We start from the raw sequence: 21,577 nt of genomic DNA, 5'->3' as shown, positions 1-21,577 counted from the left end.
CTGAATTGGTTACCGTTCCATTATCAGGGTGGAGACCAAAAGGGGACGCTAGACAGAGAAGGGCAGTCCATTTTACAGGGGGAGGGGGATTTGAAGGAGTAAAACAATTTCTCCATTTTCCTGTTAACCCCCTCATCCATGTCCCCATCATGGAAACAACCCTCATTTATGAAATGGGAAGTGGGGAGGGGAAATAACCAGTGAAAACTGGGGAATGGTTTTCCTCCTTCAAATCCTCCTCTCCCTGTAAAATGAACTGTCTTTCTCTGTTTACTGCCTCCTTTTGGCCTCCATCCAGATAATGGAATACCCTAAACTGCAATATTTTGTTTTTAAATCCAAAAATTTCTAAAGGAACTTGAGATAATTGGGTAAAACAAACTTAATTCAATATATGTGAGACCTACAATAGTTTAGGTTCCAAAGGCTCCTAATTAGACAGTTCAGTAATCAAACCATGAGTGCCCCATGTTGAGCAGATTCTGCTATTTTGGGAAATTTCAGCTATGACAAATGCTGAAAAGTCCATAGCTCCCATTTTTTTTCAGGAAAAGGGAACTTGGGTGTGTACAGCCTGTGCTCTTTTGTGACTCTTTGCTGGCCCCTAGCGGTAGCTCCCCAGTATGCAAGAGCCTGGATATATCTTTTTAACAATACAGCAGATTTATATGTTGGCAGCTATGTCCTTAATCAGCATTTAGTGGTATTAGTTTAGGTACTGACTATAAATGCAGGGGTAGACAGGCCATTTCAGAGTCATTCATGCATGGACAAATTTGGCTGTGCTTGTATTTCACATTATAGATGCTGTTCATAATTGTTGTTCTGTGAATTGTGGAACTTGTTTGCACCAGAAAAGAGAGGTTAGGATTGCTTTGAGAAGTGAAATTGAAAAGACCCAAACTTCACATATATATAGAGAAGTAGTATATGTCTTATCTCAGAAAAAACCACCATGAAATACTCAATCTTTGATGCGTAAAGGCTTTACAAACAGTATTTGATGGAAGCAGAAAGAATTGGAGGCATTAGAAAGTAACTTTTCTAAGCTCAGTTTTGAATTCAAAAATGTTTTGCTCATCATTTTGTTCAAAGAATAGATCAATGTTCTCAGTTGAATAGCACCAGTTTTAATGGAGTTTTGAACCCTGTGTGGAAGCTGTGTGAATTCAACTGGGAATGCTTAGCTGCAGAAATTATCCAGGAAACATCTGAGGTGAACATATTTTTTGTGCTTCTATTGACTCCCAGTTCTGGACATACAGACACACCTATAGATATCTGGTGCATACTCTTGTTATGAGCAGCTGTTCAATTTGCTCAGATTTTTGGTAGATGAATCAATACCATTTTATTATTCTTTGCAGCATTGCTAGGCTTGTCTACTTGTTTGTTTTCTAATTTGTATCTCCCATTTAGATTTTATTGTGTAGATATATTTTGGGATCTTTTGGAACTGATTTAAAGGACTTGTACTTTGCTTTCTCTTTTACATGGCCACATGGAAATAAGTCTTAAGTCAGTGAGGCTCTATTGATTGTAAGTATAAGTATGTACATATTATTCTCATCCCAATCGAACCTGTGCAAGGAGTAAGAGAAGCACACATTAGGGCTTTTCCAAGAACTGGACCACATTGTGAATTCCAGCATCACTTGAGTCATGCTGTGGGATAACATGTATGTAATTATTAAGCTAGTCCTACTTATGTCTGGATTTTGCTAGTGGAGCATTTTCTCAAGAAACAATGGGCAATCTGTTTTAACACTAAACAGTTAATTTAAAAATGGACTGAAAAGGTTATGGAGCTAATGCCCTGATCCTCAGCATGCCCACTTAAAAGCAAGCTTTCCTCTATTAAATAGGATTTACTCCCAAAAAAGTAGGTGTGGTAATACAGCCCATTTTACATAATTTCATTACTCTCTCTGATGCTGAAGAGGCTGATTTCTATTTAGTACTCCTCTGCCACTAAATCTAGCACAGCTGTCTTATTAGGTTCATTTGAAGTAATCATTTGTGGAAGTTAAAATCATGAGAACCAGAAGAAGACTGCAAAAGTGGGCCTTTACCCTACCCACTCCTTCTTTCTGTTATTACTCCAGGAACTTGATTGTCAGGAAGTGGTATTCTTTACTGCTACTATCAGACTTACCACCATGTGGTGAACACAGAAAGGCTTTTGAATCTTAGGAGTCTAACAAAAGCTACAGTATTGCAAGTCTCAAATAGCTAAATGTTTTCTGCTTGTGTGTGCACTGTAAATGAATTGGCTGTACTCTGGTATTGTTACCGGTCACTCCTTACCCTATCCTCAGCATTCTGATATGCCAAGATCACCACTTAACACACATCATGAACCCATTAGGACAGGAGTGTCTAACCCATTTTAATCAAGGGCTACCTACATCAGCCTTATGGTTGCCTTCAAAAGGTCATGGAATCCACGGATATAGAGGGTGAACTACTTGTATAATATTTTAACGTAGTGGTCAGTGCTCTTTAGTTTTTATCCAGTTTGGGTCTCCAGATGTTATTGAATGACAACTACCATCACTTTGGATTATCTGCCATGTGGACTAGGGATAATGGAGATTCCAAATAAACAGCACTTGCCACTATGAGGTTGGGGAAAGATTAAAGGGCATTTTAAAGTCAAATGTCATACTCACAAGCTTTGAGTCCAACATCTGTGCACCAGGCAAAGAGTTTACCACAGTGGCATTCTTTGTATTCCTGAAATACAGCTCCCATAATTATTGTGGATGTAGTTGACCATTCTGGGTATAGAGCATTATGCCCCATCTTTGCCCCAGGGCACTGGATGTGGTACTACTCCTGATGGATAGGAGACTTGGAGCAGAAGGGGTCCCCAGACTGAGGTTCAGAAGAGCCTCCAGTGATTGGATATGATTCAGTTCAGAGCTGACACCAACTGCAGAAGAAGATGAGTATACAGTAGGTTTTGTGAAGAATGCTTATGCCTTTCAAAGGCTCCTGCTCAGTGTAAGTAAATATAGCACTTAAAAATATAGAACCGATGCTGTCAAAACCAAGGTAAGCTAATGCAAGGTTGGCAGCATTTCTACGGACAATTGATTCACTGTAGCATCTGAATACTTTCTGCTATGCTGCCCTTTTCCAAGAAGCTGCTGTAAATTGGGAGCTGTTTTTAGTTTGAAGAACTGCTACTGGGAAGAGGCTGAGATTTCAGAAGCCAGCTGTAATACTGGCATGTGTTTCTAAGAATGCATTAGGTAGTTAGTGTTCCTTAATGGTGCTTTTCATTCACAGAATTGTGTTTGAATAAAGTTTGTAACTTTATCATCATGATACTTAGAGGGAGATACTGAAGTGCCCGGAGTTAGAGTACAGCCAGCCCTCCATATTTGCTGGGGTCAGGGGCACAGGGTTCCTGTGAAAGTGAAAAACCATGATTAAAACCCACAGTTTTTTAAGCTAAGAGAACACCTAGCAAGGGATCTCAGGGTCCTCCAGTACAGGCCAAAGGTTAATTTTCATCTGAAGTTGAATACAGAATCTCATTGGAGAACCTGCAAATGACAGAGAAATGCTCTTTTTAGAAATCTAAATCCTCCAGTGCGACTTCTAGTGGAAGTGAGCCATTGAGTCACTCTGGAGGACCTAGAGATTTCTAGAGAGAATTTATTAATCACATTTGCAAATAAATATGCAAAACCTGCAAATGTAGAGGGCTGACTAGTGAAGAGCATGCATGCAAGTTAACATAAGGTTCAGACAACTGGTGATTGAAAAACACATTTTGTTTGTTTGTTTATTTTGTCAAAAAGTGAATGTCTGAGGGAGGCAAATACATATTTGAAATAAATATTCTTTCTCAGAGAAAAGCCAGTCATATGTTTTAGCACTTTATTCAAGCTCTATGTTGTGTAAACATATCTTGAATAGATTTAAATAAAATCATTTTATTGTTTTGTGTAAGAATAGGTATTAGAATCTTTGAGATTTGTTGATGAAGTTTGATAAGTCTTTGAATCTTAATGATTTAGAATCAACAAAACACAAAGAGCACAGCATAGTGGTTTGAGAGTTGGGCTATAGGGTTTGAATCCCAGTTCAGCAATGGAAACCCACAATGTGACCTTGGGCAAGTCAAACTCTCTCAGCCTCAGAGGGTTTCAGTGCCACACCCTCTCAGAGCAAACCATGCCAAGAAAATACGATGATAGAGTTGCTTTGAGGTCACAAGGTATAGGAAACAACTTGAAGGCACACAATAACAACAGCATTTTCAGTATTGTGAGAAAAGTGTTGTCTTCCTTTGAAGATTTTGATGTAGATCTAGAGCTGTGCTCTGGTGGAACCTAGCTGGGGCGTAAGGCCTCTTGAATTTAGGTAAGCATTTGGCATTATGTTTATTTATATTAAGACCAGTATTTGAAAAAAAACCTCTTCATATTAAACCTTTTAAGAATTTATGCAACAAAATGCCACATATCTGTAGGGTAGATTTCCAGACAGGCCATGCTTATGTGAAACCATGGATATGAATGAACACCACTACCTCACTTAGTATAATATAGCATATTCTAAAGGTGTCATTTCTTGGAATTTAATAGCTTCTCCACAGCAACTCTGGTAACTTACCCCGGGGAGGGGGAAAGAGAAATATCTATCATAAAATAACCTGGGAGACAATTTCCCCCCTGAGCACAGGTAAGCGAAACCACAGAAATTGATTTTCTGGTTACAGTTGACTTATTGTAATTCTGCTTTTCAGTAATTCAGCATTCTTGAGGAGACTTGACTTCTGCAAACTGGGGTGGGGAAATGCTGCTGTTGTGTTCTGGCATCAAAAATGGCTCACTAAAAGTGAAATGCCCCCCTCCCTTAGGCTTCACGTCTGGAACATACTTGTTTGGACTGAGTACATTCTTACCCGTTAGAATCACTCCTCAATTAACTGATCAGAATGCCACAATTACAAGTACAAACGCTGTTCTCATAGTTTGGTTTGTCCTGCCAGACATTCCTTGTGCAGACTTATCTCTGGAATTCAGGACTGAATCCCACTTGTGCATGAAAAGGTTATTGGTCAGATTCCCCATGGAAGCAGCACCAGGCAAGAGCTGGTGGACGGGTGCCAGAGACCCCATGGAATTGCAAGCTCTTCATCAGGACTAGATAACATTCTTTGAATGGCATTGCTGGAGGCTGAAGTGCATCCCTGCTTCCCCCCTTCCTCTACTTTATATTTTTGATGCTCTACCATGCATGTGTTTAATTCGGAAAAGCTGAACCTGAAGTCCTGCATACTCTTAAAATGGCCGAATCCTTACCTTTTCTCGTTGCCCCTACTCTTTTAACACAGGACTGAGTAATGTGTGGTCCTCCAGATATTTTTGGACTGCAACTCCCAGCTTTCCCCCAGGTTACCTGGACTTGCAATCTGGCATCATTTGAAAGGTCACATGATTCCCAGCTTTGATACAGAAGGTGGAAGATCAGTAGCAGCAAAGTTTCATTCAGCAATTTTCCATGGATCAGATTGTATTTGAAGTCTAGGAGCAAAGCCAGTAAATATCATTGCAACACTAATGCAAACTCTGTGCAATAACTTTCAGTGGAAAGAGGACATAGGGCTCCTGTGTTTTTATCAGTTTCACAATTGGAAGAAATCAGCCATTAAGTCTTCCTACACAATTGAGTGTTAGGAAGGGCTTTGCCTTGTGGATCTGACACTCCTACCACTATTACAAAAAACATGAGATTGTCAACTCCTGTCTGCATCTATTTTCTATTGATAATATGCTTGCTGTAATCATCTGTTGAGGCCAACTATTTCAGAACCTCCTTATATCTCCCCCAAAAAGTAGGGCCTTCTTAATCCACAGATTCAGCATCCACAGATTACACTATCCACGTCTTGAAAATATTATTTCCCCCCTAAAATGGAAACTTTGGTTTATAATGAATGGCATTTTACTACACTGTTGTATATAGTGGGACTTCAGCATCTAGAGATACTAGTATCAGTGGGGAGGTGTATGTGTCCTGGAACCAGGAACTAGATGCAGGAATTCAGCTTCAAGTCCATATCCAGGATTTCTAAACCCAGCCTAGTATTATAATATTATAAAGCATTTTATTTATTGTAATTCTTTGACTATTCTACAGGGGAAAGGGTGGAGTAAAAGAGAGCAGTCATTTGCTTTTATATCTTAATATGAACAGTCCAGAAGAAATATTTATTCTCACAATGCATAACCAGATTATGGAATCTGCTGCCCAAAGACAGGATGATAGTTCATTTTCGGAATGTCTAAATGGGATACAGATTATTGTGACTGCAAGTCATGAGAATTGTGTATAGGTGCCTCAGAATATATGTGAGTGTGCATATGCATCTGCCTTTAAATCAACTTGCTAGTTATGGTGGCCTCGTGGTTTTAATGGGTTTTTTTTAAAGGCAAGTAATACTTAGAGGTGGTTTGACCAGTTCCTTCTTCTCAGAATACCAGATACCTTATTATTGCCATTGTCTTCAACATTCTGTTGTTTTTAGTTGGTGCTCTTTATGGCCTACAATATGTCCTGTGCTGGTTTTCTCCCAAGAATCTGGTTGGCTAATGGGAGTATCAGAGTTCTTTGTTTTAGTACACTAGAGCCCTCCTTCTGTGTATTCTGGGTGGTTTTTCAATTATTCTTCATGTTCTCAGAGAATCAAGGTTTTCCAGAACTTCTTGTTATTTCCAAAATATAGCAGCTGTATTCCCTCAATTCTTTACTTATTTATGATATTGGTTTGGTGTTCTCAGAACAGAGAGTTCTAGCAGTGACTTATGATAAATAAGCATATTTTTTTAAAAAACAAAACAAAACAAAAAAGGCAGCAGTAATACAGCAGAAATCATAAATAAGAAGAACCATCCTGAATCAAAGAAAGTGAAACGTCTTGTCTAATGGAGTTATTTGAATTGCCTGCATGAATTTTACCTTTTATCTTGAGCTGAGCAGACCACATAAGAATGGTGTCAGGAGAACCCATCTGGGAACATATTTCATGACCTCTTTGGCAGAGGCCTTTTATGGCTTCAGCATGTTTTGCCGTGAAGTAGGGATTTCCACAATTGTGCACCACCCAAGTAGTTTTGATCTCCCTGGGCACATTCCATTGCAAAACTCACATGGCTCCAAACCTCCTGGGAAAAGTGTTATGGTGTTGTCACATGAGCTATTATAAGTAAGGGCTGGCATCCTTGTTGAGAAGTTATGTCATTGAAACCGATTTAAGATGCTATGAAGTTGAATTGAGTTGTGCAGCATTCATATTCTCATGAGGGGAGTGGAGATGATGCTATGCCATTGGGACCTTTGTAGTGAGTATCATAGATCTTGTGTAACTTGTAACATCTCTTGTTGCACAACAGTCCCATACTATGTGATGCCCTGTTGTGCAGCACTGTGGTTGGCTAGCGTATATTGTGTCAGTCATGAAGCTCTCTCATCATAGTTATTTATCATAGTACTAATACAAGATCCCAGACACTGCTTAGTAAGTTTCAACCAGCTAGTAAGTATAGGTTTATTTTATAGACAAAGAATACCAACAGCTAGACAGGACAAGTGTTTTGCCTCACATGAACATGTTTCTGGCTTTGGGTCCATTGGATATTATGCATATTTATACCATGGAATACATTGGAATGCTTATTAAAGTCAGAAAATACACTGTATTCAAGCATATAGCCAGTATTTAAAAAATATCTGGGGGATGGTCATGAGGTGTGCACTGTACAGTTAACACATTAACTTCGTAACCGTATTCTGGAATTTGCTGGGAATTCTGTAATTATGATATAGAGTTGTGCAGTTTGTTAAGGTACCCATAATTATTTGAGGGCTTTAGCTATCTCCCCTGAGCTTCGGCACTAGAGGTCTCCAGCAGAGAATTTTGCATGTTGTAAAACCTTCTGTGCTCTCCAGATATTGTAAGTTACCAATCCAGTCCTATCTGACTTGTGGCCATCTTGCATTGGGTACTTGGAAGGCATCATGTTGGCAGAAGCAACAGAATAATTTGAATGACTTTAAGTTGGCCTTTCTTTATTTTGCTATTTCTTTTACAGTAGCACAAAGACCTCTGGCCACATACACCTTCCATGCCAAGAAGTGTTTCTTCGGCTGCCTAATTGCTGCCAGTTGAAAAAAGTTGGCAAGACCATATTTTGTTGCAGTGGGGCCTTTTCCAGTCTTTAGAAGGGATTGTTTTGTTTCATCCCAATAAGTGTTCTGGCAGTTCAAGTGATGTCAAACTGTATTAACTCTACAGTGTAGATGCATCCCTAATCAGAAAGACTTGAGTGTGCCAGGCCTCTTCTTAGGGCACTCTCCTCTTTCTCTTAAGGAGAAGTCGCCAGGTAGAAAAACCCATGAAGGAGAGTGAGCCATCCAACTGCAATCTGTTTGAAATCTTGTAGATATTTTGCTGGTACATAGAGATATGAAGAAGGGTTTCCAAGTGCATTGTTTGCATTCTTTATATTTTACAGCTGCTTTCACTTCTACTAAAAAAAATCTTCAGGGAACTGCCAGGAGGTAGTGAGCAAGTTTGGGGGTTAAAGGATATATATGAAATCTACTAGACAGGCACTGCATTGAAAGCATATAGAACAATATGCTTATAGGCTTGTTGACTGAAAGGTCACAGGTTCAAATGCGGAAAGTGGCATGAGCTTCCACTGTTAGCCCCAGCTTCTGCCAACCTAGCAGTTTGAAAACATGCAAATTTCAGTAGATCAATAGATACTGCTCTGACGGGAAGGTAACAGTGCTTCCATGCAGTCCTGCTGACCACATGACCTTGAAGGTGTCTATGGACAATGCTGGCTCTTCGGCTTAGAAATGGAGATGAGTACCAACCCCCAGAGTTGGACACGACTGGACTTAATGTCAGGAGAAAACCTTTACCTTTAGAATAAGAACACAGAGCAGTCATTTTATACTTCCCTCATACATGTGCATCAAATGCTATGCATGTTTTGGATTGAAACTCAGGGTAACAATGAAAATCTAGCAAGCCATTCTTAAAGATGTAGATCAAAAACTGGAAATGTAATTATCATCCATTCATATTGTTTTGCCTGTTTAGATAACAAAAGTTTTGCATTATTGTTGGAATAAGCCAACCTTGCCAGAAATTTGGCATTACTCGTGGAATAAGCCAAAGTAGAATGAGACATGTGATAGAAATTCAAGGATATTGTTGTTATGTGGGTATGAGAGCATCTTTGCAAAACTTTAAACAAGTTGGTATATAAGTGGCAGTGTTCTGTTAAGTCACATAATATCTCACAAACCACAATGAGATTATACAAGTGAGTCAAGACAAATTAGTTGTGGGGAAATAATCCTTTAATTTCGGTGACTTGACTTCATCAATTGATTTTACCAGAATAAAGATTCCAGTAGGTTCATAATTTACCATTCAATATATATAGGGAAGATGACAGAGGCAGGAAAGAGAAATCAAGGTAGGATAAATAGGAGATCAAATAGTAGTATTTCAGTGGCTTATCTTTGCCCTTAGTTGCAGTTACACAATGGGATTCAGGGATTTAATGACCCTGCTCTAATCCCTTAGTTGCTGGTTCACCTTTTTGTATGAATAGAGAAGCCAGGAAGCAGTAGTCAGTGGTTGCTTTCTACGCCATAGACAACTAAGAACTATTGAGCAATTATTCCCATGCAAGACAGAATACAACTTCTGGGTCTAAAAAAATGGCTTCTGCATTCTGACTTCTTTGGTAACCAGGGCACGAAATGAGGAACTCTGGTCACCTGCAGTCTTTTGGCTCATTTAATTCTTTATCTACATGGGACCCAATGGTCTGTATATAGCTACACGGCGGGCTATGTTGAAAACCCTTCATACACTTGTTTGGAGGCCATACAAATCTAGTTTATTAAGTCAGGATTTGATCATCCAATACATGTTGTGAGCAGAAGATTTACCTGTATGTTCTTTTAGTGATTGTCTGCCTTATGGTCTTGAACAGGTAACCCTCAAAGTTGAGAGGCATACCACAAATGTGAGTGATGCATACAGTTAATTTCCTCCTGCCTCCTGAGAATTACTGATCAGAATTATCCTCATGTCTAGTAAATTATCATGTTAGTCAAGCCCTAAAGAAACCTCTTAAAGAAAAACAACAATGAGAGAAGAAACCATTTTACTTGTTGCTCCTTTAGAAAGCAGAGTGGGACTGCCTGCTTGATAAGTGTATTGAGTGAATCTTACAGATGATTTTGAATTGCAATTCCCATCAATCCAAGGAATCACCGCCAGTGGTGAGAAATTATGTGCAGATCAACAACTCTATCTCTGATAGTTACACCATTCCCACCTGTTGGTATAGTGGGCCCTCAGTTTGATTCAGATTTGGGCAAACCAAACCTGTTTGTTTGTTTATTGGGCAGGATTTCTTCAGAGGAGGCCTTCCATTGCCTTCATCTGAAAGAGTTCCCCAAGGTGATCCAGTGGGTTTCTATGACACAGTAAGGATTTAGTCTCCTGCATTTCTAAATGGATTAAGTGGTCTCCAACACTTACTCCACTACACCCCACTGGCCTTCAGGCCATATCTACACTGCCATATAATCCAGTTTCTGAATCTAGATTATCTGCTTTGAATTGGATTATATAAGTCTACACTGCATATGATCTAGTTCAAAACAGATAATCTGGATTCAGAAACTGGATTATATGGCAGTGTAGATGAGGCTTCAGTATTCTATCCCTGTTAAAAAGAAATTTAGATATTGTCAAGAAAAAAATAAGATTAGCTTTTCACTTTTCATGTTGACTAGTTGAGCAGAATTTGGTGCCATATACTGAGTTGAATGCACCCATAGTATGAGGAGAGCCAAAAAGCTCCCCATGTTGGCCAGAGGACTCTGCTGATTATTGCACAGAGCAGCAGAAGAAACAGAGCACAGAAAATCAGCCCAGTGTTTCTATGTTTACTGTTTCTGATCAGACACTATACCACAGGATCTTACCACTCCCAGTAGAGTTCTCTACCCTTCTTGTTGGAAGCATGGAGGGGCATCTAGAGGATGACAAAGTTGAAGAATTATTCTGCCCACTTCATTGGCAAATATCTTGATCCAGCCTACTGCGTGTATCTTTTTAAAAAATACAGCGCCCCAATGCACTCTGTTTATGCTACCAAAAGTAGCTTATGCCAGTTCTATTACTTATTTTCATTCCACACATAGCATTATTTCCATTGTTAACCAAGTCCACTGACGTCGGCACCAATCTAAGCTGTAATACATTCTTTCCACCTATGACTTCAATGCTATATTTTCTTTTATCTTATCAGGATGTCACATATATTTTTGAAGCCAGTATTTTTGCTCTGGTAGTCTGTTCTGCCTCTCAATATTTGGAAAAAACTTATATTTCTGCTTATCATGGTCAATATGAGTTGGCACCTTTTTTGAGTTTTGTGTTAGAATGCCAGATGTGTCGTTGCGCGAAAGTAAATATTTTACTTTCTCTGCTTGGTTCAAACAAATGAATAAGATGGCTTTCTAAGGGGTCTATTCAGATGTATTTATAATGCTGATTAATTTCAAATCTCATTCAATTCCTCATTTTTGTGCACTTTCTTTGCAAAGTGTTTTCAGATAACAGGTTGTATTATATGGAACCAGACCATGGATTTATCTGGACAAGTTTTACTGATCTTACTGATCTTGAGTATTCCTGGCAGATGGTCATCCAGTCTCTGTTTTAAAACCTCCAAAAAAGGAGACTCCACAACACTCTTAGGCAGCATATTCCACCAGGAAGTTCATGTTTATATGGAAGTTCTCTTCCTAAAGCTTGAGTCTACTCTCCAGAGTAGCAGAAAACAATATGATGTCCTTTCAAATATGTTAACATGTCATAACCTTCCCTTTTCTAAGCTAGACACACCCAGTTTTCTAGGCTACTTCTTCTAAGGCTTTGCTTCCAACTGGAGATTGTATATATGTATGTGTATATATGGTAGGGATTGCAAAGGGAGTCTCCAGGCAGCCTGCTCCACTCACACTGTTGTACCCTTCCAGCACAACTTGCCTTCTATGTAGCTGTGTGTGAACCTATCCTCTCACAGCTCTCTCTGAAAGCACCACCATTCAGTCTTTTTTCATCCTCTAATAAAACTTCCTCTGACTAGCATTTGATTCAAAGCAAACATTTCTTGATTCGTTTTTTTAAAAAAATAGGAGCCTTTGATTTCCATTGGAGGAATTTCATTATACCATACTTTCTGAAATTGTCCCATGTGGGAGTAGCTACAATAATTCTTATCCTTCAAAATGTACTTAGATAATTGCACAAGTGTCATAAATAAAACTTTAATATTTCAAATGTACTTGAATATCTTGTATGTTTAATTTGTCTGATATTAGAAAAGGACAGAATGTTAGAAAAATTGCATTTTTTGATGTTATGAGTCAGCTTCTGTTCATTTTAGTGCAAACTGTCTCCTTTTTACAGATATTTGGTTCCTATTAGATAATCAAAGTGAGTTTGTAGTAGAGACACAAGAAATACATTGATATGTGCCCTGCTGCTTATCTAATTAGGGTACTGGAACAACAATATAGCTTTGATTTTTGCAAACCACATCAGCAGAAGGAGGAGGAAATCCTTGCTTAGAAATCCTTCATTGAAATCACATAGTTCTATTTATAGCCTTACCAGCATGATCAATAACAAATAATGAACACCGAGTATAATATAGTGTGTACAGTTTGGATAATCCTGATCCTATTAATCTACTTATTAACTGTGTTGGAAGTTGAGTTTGGTGAAACATCACACATCTAATAAACATTATATACTATTGATATGCAGTAATATAAAATAAACTGTTGTCGTTTGTGGAACCTTATGGATACAACCACCAAAACATGTTCTTTTCCTACTACCACAAATTTACAATGTCTTTTGTCCCAATCAGTTCCCCTAAAAGTAAGTGGGGAATATGGTTTTCAGATGTGTTGGCTTCCAAGCAAACATCTGTGGGTTTACATTCTAAATGTTAGATAAGTTTTTATTTTGGAAACAAAACATGTATTAAAGAGCAAGAGGAGAAGATAGTCCTTGAAATGCTTATGCATTGAGAGATCTGAAAGGTCTATTGAACAAAAATGTTGTTTCTGTTTTGTAGATTGGCTACAGAAAATTAAAATTAGAAATTTTAGATGTTTCCGATAGTATTGGAATGTCTTCATTTTTGTTACAGGAAAGTGTCAGTGCTAAAATATTTTTAAGTAGTTGTAAAAAATAAAACCCCAAAGCTGGAATTATTTTTGGATTTTAGAACACCTGTCTTTGCAGATACATGTATAATAAGGTGTTGTGAAGATGGGAACTTCTGTGTTTTGTTTAAAAGATATGCACTAGACATATCGGGTGGGGACGGGACACAACACTTGAATTATAATGTCAGATGGAATGAATGAGAGCATGCCTGCATGCCATGGGGTGAAATAGCACATGGTCCAGAAGGACAAAACTTGCACCTTCTGCCAAAAGAAATTTCTTGCATGAGCCAGATATAAACCTAGTGTGTCTGTGTATTTGGATTGCAACTTTTAGTCTCCCAACTGGATGTAGTCCAGAAATAACTTTTCTGAGTTCTAGGACAAATATGTGTGCTTGTGGCTAAAGTTATGCTTGAAGAGGGCTACTCCCAATCTAACCATTTAATGTGTTTGGCCATTACTAATACAGACCATCAGGATAATACAGGTACCAAACAGCTGAAGGAAAAGTTGGCTTCCTCATATCAAACTACTTTTATCTAAGGGCTGTATTGCCAGATCACATTCAGAATTCAATACTTAATGACCATTTTGTGCTGTGCTTTTCTTTCCAGAATGGCTGCAGTCTGTCCAAGCCTTGATGATCCTTTCCATCATCTTCAGTGTTTTGTCTCTGTTCCTGTTCTTCTGCCAACTGTTCACTCTCACTAAGGGTGGACGATTCTACCTTACTGGCATTTTCCAGATCCTTGCTGGTAAGTAGAGGGGAGTGGAAATGCAGATCTTGGAATATTGCACAGGGAAATTTTCCAAGTTAGAGTAAGCCCTAATGATAACATGTAGGATAAAAGAAGAATAGTGAGGAGTTTACCACTTAGATGGACATAGGTTTTAAAATCCCACTCATCAGCTTGGTGTGGGTAATAGGCATAGATATTTCCCACATTCTTGAAAGGGAGGGAGAGAATCCTAGTGTTTTCTTTTATATATACTGTGTGCTTTGAACTTAGGAAAAGTGAATAACACTTCTGAATAAAACTCCTAACATTTCAGAATTGTGTTGACCTTTGGAATTCCTAGATATGGGATACATATATACATAAATACACAAGCTTGGAGGTAACTGATCACAGATCCTGTTGTCTGTAACTGGTTATGTTTTTAGCTGTATTTCAGGAGTAAAATAATGGGTTGAGACTATAACTTCAGATTTTTGGTGGAACCAATAAAATTCCCAAATAGTGAGTTGGGGGATTTTTTGGTGCACAAATACATTTTCTAGCTACTTCCTTGTTATTTGAGAGGATAATTTCACATGTATCTTAAGTTGATTTTTTTCCCAGCGTGGTTATAATTTTCTTATTGACCTTAAGGGTTTTTTTTTTAAAAAGCAAAGTAACAGAAAAGTGACAAATAATGTAATAGCCTTCTTCAAAAACAAAATCTGCCCAAACCTTTGAGTTATACATTTATTACACACAGAGGCAGGCAAAATTGGAGAAGCAAATGCAAATCACGTGGATCATCCTGAACTAAATTGTTGCTGTTATCCAAAAGTCCCTCTCACTCTGCCCCACAACTTCCTCCAATGAAAATACCACTATGTAGCTTGACATCACTTTTGGGGCCTCTCTGGTGTAAAGCAATTTAGCAGGTGAAGATTTCCTACCACCACTTTTTGCTATGCAGGAAAGAGGTTCACTTGCTAAATCAGGGAGTGAGGTTTTTCCCCCAACTGAATATTAGATTTACCTTCCAAATTTGGCCACGACTTAATTTGCCATGAGCTCTGGCTTCTCACATTAGTGTAGAACAGAATGCTGGAAGGAAATCTGTGGATAAGCTGGGCTATGCATGCCACAGATCTGAAGTCTGGACCACTGAATTTAGTGTGGGAAAGGTTTCAGTTACTGAGCAGTAAATAAACATTGAAAGAATTACTTGAAATATTTGAATACACTATCTGTAGCAGATGGCAACAAAGACTGGCATACTTAAAGGAGAAGAGATTCCATGGATCTGGCAGAATCAGGTCTAGCCTCCTGTCTTTCCACCAGCTTAGATGATTCTCACCAAGAAGTTTGGCACTAGGGTATTGGAACATATTCTGCAAAAGCAGCTGGACTCATAATTTGACTTTCACCTGTGACACATTTATCAGTGGCTGGCCACAAGCTCTCCTAGGACTGGAGCACCATCAACCACCATTAATTGACCAGTCCACAACTCTTGCCTGTTATAGCTGCAAAGGGAACTTCCGTGGACTCCTAAATAGTCCTTGTGTCTTTAAATCCTTCTTTGCCAGCAGCCTAGCCATTGGTGTGTCTTCCCCAACCGAGTCCCTAAAGAGAGGAGACTCTGTTTAAAAGCTTCCTGAGTGAGAGCTGCCTTGGCTCCTGCTGAAATCAGCATGCATTCCTGGAGGTGTGTCTGAAGGTTTCCTTTTTTTAAAAAGTCAGTGTTGCGTTTCCTCATCACATTCCTGGGGCTTTTGTGGATATAGATCCATACTTGGAAGCAGTGGAAAGTCAGAAGCCAGCATAAGGGTGGCCCTTGTTCACGCCTTACCTGTGAAAAGTATCCTTGGCAGAAACAGGGTGGGGAGGGAGGAAGGTAAGCAAATGGAATCTCATTTTTGCTGGGTGGAGCCCACAGGCACCCACTTCTGCCGAAGTCACTGAAGGAGTAACTTCTCAAGCTGTTACTCATCTTTCTTTGGAAGACACATATTACCCCTAGGCAACCTTCTGCCCTGTGTGACTCAGCATGGCTCCTGCCAAGATGAGCTGTGGTATAAATGGTGCTGTTTTTGCTGCCTCATCTACCACAATACTAAAAGGAACAGGGTTGTTTGTTTTTGTTCTCTTTCTCAGTGGAAGTTTCCCATCAGCAGGAAAATCAACTTAAAATCTGCATAGTCTAAGAGTATCAGGTTCTGACAATTTCCCATCTGGGGACAAACCAAACTTATTTGAGATGGGAAATGGTCAGGGAATCCAGTGTAATTAGCTCTCTATGATTGAGATGATTTATATCTCTGTCTACATATAATTGTCTCTAACTACACCTGTCTCCAATATGCACCTCTCTCTCTCTCCAGTTGGGGGTGCGCAGTTATCATCCTTCATATATTGAGTTGTAACTCTCCACTGTTTTCAGCATTCACTACATTTTCTGTGGTTGATAGGATTCATAGTCCAATAGCATCTGAAGGACCACATATGACTCCTTCAGTAGATAAACAGGTGGCAGGCATTTAAGTCTCGGAATGAAAACTCCTCCTTAGTTTGAACACTTCCATATACAGCTGTATATTTATGATATATATAAAAGATTGATCTAAGTATGTACATTTTTGGATGGGTGGTTGACTCCATAAGCTTTATGATAAAATATGTTCTGAAGGTCAAACAGGGCATTGAGGGAATGTATATTCCCATTTGTACTCTCATTTTTTCTCCTGCAATGAGATTTCTTCAGTGATACATCTGTGTTATATGTGTTTCAACAGTGGGTCACTGTGTGCACTTAGGATAGTGCTCCCAACTTTGCAGTGTCCTCATTAAATAGAAGTGTGCACAAAGGAAGTGAATCTCAGCTCACGCCATGGGCGTCAAGTTGTGCCAGGTGGCATATTGCTGCTGAGTACTACCCCCTTGGGAAGTGCAGCAGATAATTTTGCAATAGGAACTGGCTTTAGTTATTTTTGGGGGGCAGGGGGAGGAGGGTTCTTTATGCCAGAAAGGGAATACAAGAAGCATGTATATTAATTCTCCACCCTGCACTGGGAAGCAGTTTTCCTGCTCCTCCTGACATTGAGGCTTGCAAAAACATTTCTGAAACCACAAGTAGAAGTAGAATTTCCCCAGTCTCCCAGCTTCTGTCTAGTGATCTTCACAAGCACCATTCATGCTCTTCTTTCTCATGAATTAAGGTGAACAGTAACATGGCCATTCTTCTGCCCCCCCCCCCAACACCCTCTGAAATCTAGCCCAAATCAAGGGACAGTTGTTTTAAGTTGCAGTTACTGTTGGGATCCTTCTGTTGCCGTGGGTGTCCTCTCCATGGCCCATAGAATGTGAGCTACATCAGCAGCTTGGTGTATTCAACACATTCCCACTCCTGCACTTTTCAGCAAACAAAGGGGGCAGTGTGGAGAGGAAAGTACAGCTCAAATATCACTGTGGTTAGGTGTAGGTGGTCCTGAGGCACGTCGCAGGGATTTGGAACGCAGATGACTGTGGTGGCACATTTGAGCAGGTTGGAGAATATGCTGGGATCAACGAAAATGCCTTGTTCTGGGCAGTGAATAGAAGAGTCATTGTGTAGTCCTGGCAGGCCCTGATGCTGGGCTTTTAGTGTGTGCGCATGTGTGGGTATAGTTTTAGAAACTGGTATTGCTGATACAGCGATACAGAAAGAAAGCTGAACCTAGTGGCATTAATGCAGAGAAGGGGCCTGGTTTGACCTGTTCATAACTTTATCGCAGGGCTTTGGAAACAGAGGGTAACAGGATGGGGCGGGGGAAGGGGGAGAGAGGGAGGGAGGGAAGATAGACTTTGCTTGAATTATTATATAGAGTAAGTTATGGAACAGGTTTCCAAGTGAACTGGAGTCCCTGAATTTTAATTATCTTAGTGTGCCTCTGTAATTAAGACAGTGCTTATCTAATTTCCCCTGTTTGGGTGTGGGGGACTATAAATTCTTCACACAAACTGGGGGCCATATTCCTCCCATTTGAGGAGAACTGTTGGGGTGACAGGTAAAAGCTCATTGTGCAGAACTGGGAGTGGGGAATGATTTTGATAGCACAGGACGTCTGAGGTTTCGGGGAAATAAGGGCTAGGTTGTCTTTGATGGAATGTTGGTCCTATCCTTGGTTGGCTTTTTGAACCTAAATTGTAATGCTGCAAAAATCCAAAGGGTATCCAGGTCTGAAGGACAGGGTTTGGAAATTGTCTTTGTTTGTTTGTTTTTTTAAAAAAAATAAATTACAAATTCAACATTCCCCAGCTAAACTAATGCCTTTCCATATCAGCTAAGGGAGATTGTTGTTGTCCCAAAAAGAAACGTTCCTAGGTTCTGCTTATAACTGGCTCTTAATTTGATAGAACTTGTTAAGATATGTGCCTGAGAGTGAGATGGGAGTGTTTTAGAAGTGACATGTCTTGGTGGGTTCATTCATTCTCACAAAATGATTATTTTCTTTTTCTCTACACTTCGCAGGCCTATGCGTGATGAGTGGAGCTGCCATCTACACAGTGAGGTATCCAGAATGGCAGCCTGACACAGTGAACACCTCTTACGGTTTCACATACTTCCTGTCCTGGGTGGCCTTCCCACTGGCTGTCGTCAGTGGGGTGATCTATGTCATCTTGAGGAAGCGTGAATGAAGTGTTGGAGTTGAAGCCACTGAACCCAGCGGCACTTGGGACAAGGGGGCACTGAGAAGATAGAAAATGGAAGTAGAAACAAGAAGGAAGTTAACCAAAAAGAACAAAAAAAAAGCCACCACACCAGACGCATCAAATCCATCCCTTCAATCACCCACACCCCACCCATATCCACATCCACATCCACCCTAAACCCAATGAGGAAGTAAGAAAGGAAAGAAAAAACCAAACTGAAAGAAGGGTTACTGTGTTTATTGAAGATGTATATAGTATCTATGGTTTAAAAAAACCTATTTATAACACTTTTTACATATATGTACATAGTACTGTTTGCTTTTGTTTGTTGACCTGCCGCCATGTTTAAAGCCTAAAGAAAGTGCCTAAGAACTTTTAAATTCTAACAACTTAATTAAGGTCTTGCGTTCTACCCAACCACCCAACACATACACATGCACCACCCCTTCTGCCACATAAGCTGATGGACCCCTCCTCCAAAGTTTTCCACTTTGAACCCTAAGCCAAATACAGATGGGTGGCAGAAAAAATATGATGCGGCATGCATTGCACTGATGTTAGCCAGTACTCTTGAATACCCACATTAGGTTGCCCATGGCGATGACAAAATGTAGAAAGGAGAAGGATGTCTATCAAAACAAGATACAGTATAAAGCTTCTAATTCTCTTGGCATGATGACCAAGATGGTGTTAAATATGTAAAGTGCAGTTCCATCTGTGCATCTTAAGGCTGGATACTGTTGCCGCCGATTCCCTGTGTAAAATCCCGTTTGTGCTCCTTAGAGGAGCAGCAACATTTGTTAATCACCAGTCTTTCTCAGAAGTCAATACCTGGAAGCTCTAAAGCTCATTTGCATATGGTGAATGGTTCCTGACTGATGTTCACACTTTTTTTAAAAATGGCCAAGGTCATTTTAAGCTGAAGCTAAGGAAGAAGGAAGAAACACTTAGGTGGGATGAGGGAAAAGAAGTTTGTCTAATTGGTTTATATAACAAGCCAAGAATTCCTGCAGTTGGGAAATGGTAGCCAAAAGCCTTTATAAAAAGAGTTTCTCCTTACGTTCCTTGAAAATAAGCTAAAGTAGAATAAACGAATGAAGCCTTCTTAGTTCCTCACTTACACTTTCCTGCTCCCCCTTTCTAGTCCTTCTCCCCCTTCCCTCAACACAATAGAATACCAAATCTGTGAAATGGTGCTATCTGTTTACCATTCCTTGTATTGCTAAGCCATTTAACCTTTACTCACTGGAAAGTCAAATAATGATTTTGAAATAAACCAAGGAATAGGAATGATAAATAATTCTGTGTAATATATATATAGCTTATAACTGCTTTTGTACTTAGGAAAGTTGCTATCGATATTATTACTATTATTTTTTTAACAAAGCATTTATAACCAAGGTATTTCTCTCTACCCCTTCACCCTTCCTCTTCTCACAGACAGGAGGGAAGTAACCAAACCTTCTAGACCCCTATAGGATTCTACCCCAATGCTCTGTAAACCTTTTCTGTGCTTCCAGAAGTGTGTCTGGCAATGAAATGTACTGGCAGCCGCATATTAGATGTGCAAGCGGTGCCTTCTGATGCTAAGACTCCAGACATTATTATGCAATTATTTTGCTTTGCTTTTCTGATTTTATACCAACTGTGTGGACTAAGAAGCAACAAAATAAAATCCAGAATAACTCCAATGCTTTGGCCTTCTGTCATAACTGTGTGTGTAGCAAAAACATGCATGTAGCTCAGGTAAAAGGATGCAGGTGTGTTTATGCTTAGCAGTTGCCAGCAAAAAAGTTCTTCGTATCAGTGCACTGCCTTTTAAATCGCAGCCTTTCAGGTGACTGTTTTCTCATGAAGTTGGGGTTTTTTTTTTTGCAAGGCTTTGTGTATAAAATATCAGATGTAGGGAGAAGGACCATGATTTGTATTCCACATCAAGGTAGCCATGGGTTAAATCTGATGCCTTTAATTAAATGGCCTGGACTCACCAAAGTTTATTCCATGCCATGAGAATCTGCCACTGCTTCATCTTGATTGTGGTCTTTCCATCCTTGTGAGCAAGGCAAAAAAGGGCCAGACTTGCTGAATAAATTGGCACTTTATCTATATATTGTTTTGTGTCTCAGTTTGGAACCACTAAGAAATAGCTCAACCCGGAAAGAATATTTTTTCCCCAAATGCAAACATTTTCCCTGCTCCTTAGCTCTTTTTAGCAAAACTGACAACTGAACCTGGTGCAATTTGGGAGTCCAAAATGTCTTGTCCTGGCCCAGGCCAGCAGAATTTGGCCTTTGAACTTTGTCATCTCCGTGGTAATTAAACTTGACAAGGTTTGGCCTTCAAGCTCTCAGGGGCTGTGCTTAGTGCTACCAGGAAGGGAGGTGCATGTTCACCATTACACTTAGAGGCCAGGAAATCTGCAACCACTTGCCACTTGGAGCACTGGGAAGTAGATGTCATTTCTACATTTATAAATACCCTACATTGCGAGCATTGCAATACGTTTGAAATGCCAAAAGAACATTTGGAAATACAGTTAAAGCATCCAAAGAAAAGGGACATGCAAACATACAAAGGTACTGATAACAGATGAAATATGAGTTGTGGATGTGAACAATTTTCAGTGTTTTAGTCTCCATAAAGTTAGAAATGTGGGTACTTAAGAAAATCTCATGAAGGACATAGAATTTTCATTTGAAGGCAATGTCTTCATTTTGTTTTTCCATTCCCACTCCCATTACTACACCTCTGCTGTGTGAATATAGTTTGCATAGACTCTCAGAATGAGCCTGCTAGGAACAAGCTGGATATCCTGTCAGCCCCTCCTAGTAACAGGTAATAAGAGAGGAAGGGAGTTATAA

At 39.6% G+C, this 21,577-nt stretch overlaps 1 protein-coding gene across 4 annotated transcripts in view; it reads left to right on the top strand.

Annotated features, from left to right (window-relative positions):
- Window positions 1-20,407, top strand: part of PMP22 (peripheral myelin protein 22) — a 34,549-nt gene extending 14,142 nt beyond the window's left edge. For all 4 annotated transcript variants that reach the window (XM_060764519.2, XM_060764517.2, XM_060764516.2 and 1 more), the window contains exons 4-5: window positions 13,923-14,063; window positions 18,535-20,407. In XM_060764519.2, coding sequence (XP_060620502.2) covers window positions 13,923-14,063; window positions 18,535-18,701 — 308 coding nt within the window. In that variant the 3' untranslated portion in view covers window positions 18,702-20,407. The remainder of the gene's footprint in view (window positions 1-13,922; window positions 14,064-18,534) is intronic.
- Window positions 20,408-21,577: the final 1,170 nt, after the last annotated feature.

Source organism: Anolis sagrei, chromosome 2, assembly GCF_037176765.1.
Source record: "Anolis sagrei isolate rAnoSag1 chromosome 2, rAnoSag1.mat, whole genome shotgun sequence".
In the NCBI taxonomy this organism is placed as follows: Eukaryota; Metazoa; Chordata; class Lepidosauria; order Squamata; family Dactyloidae; genus Anolis; species Anolis sagrei.
This window is presented reverse-complemented; position numbering and strand designations above follow the sequence as displayed.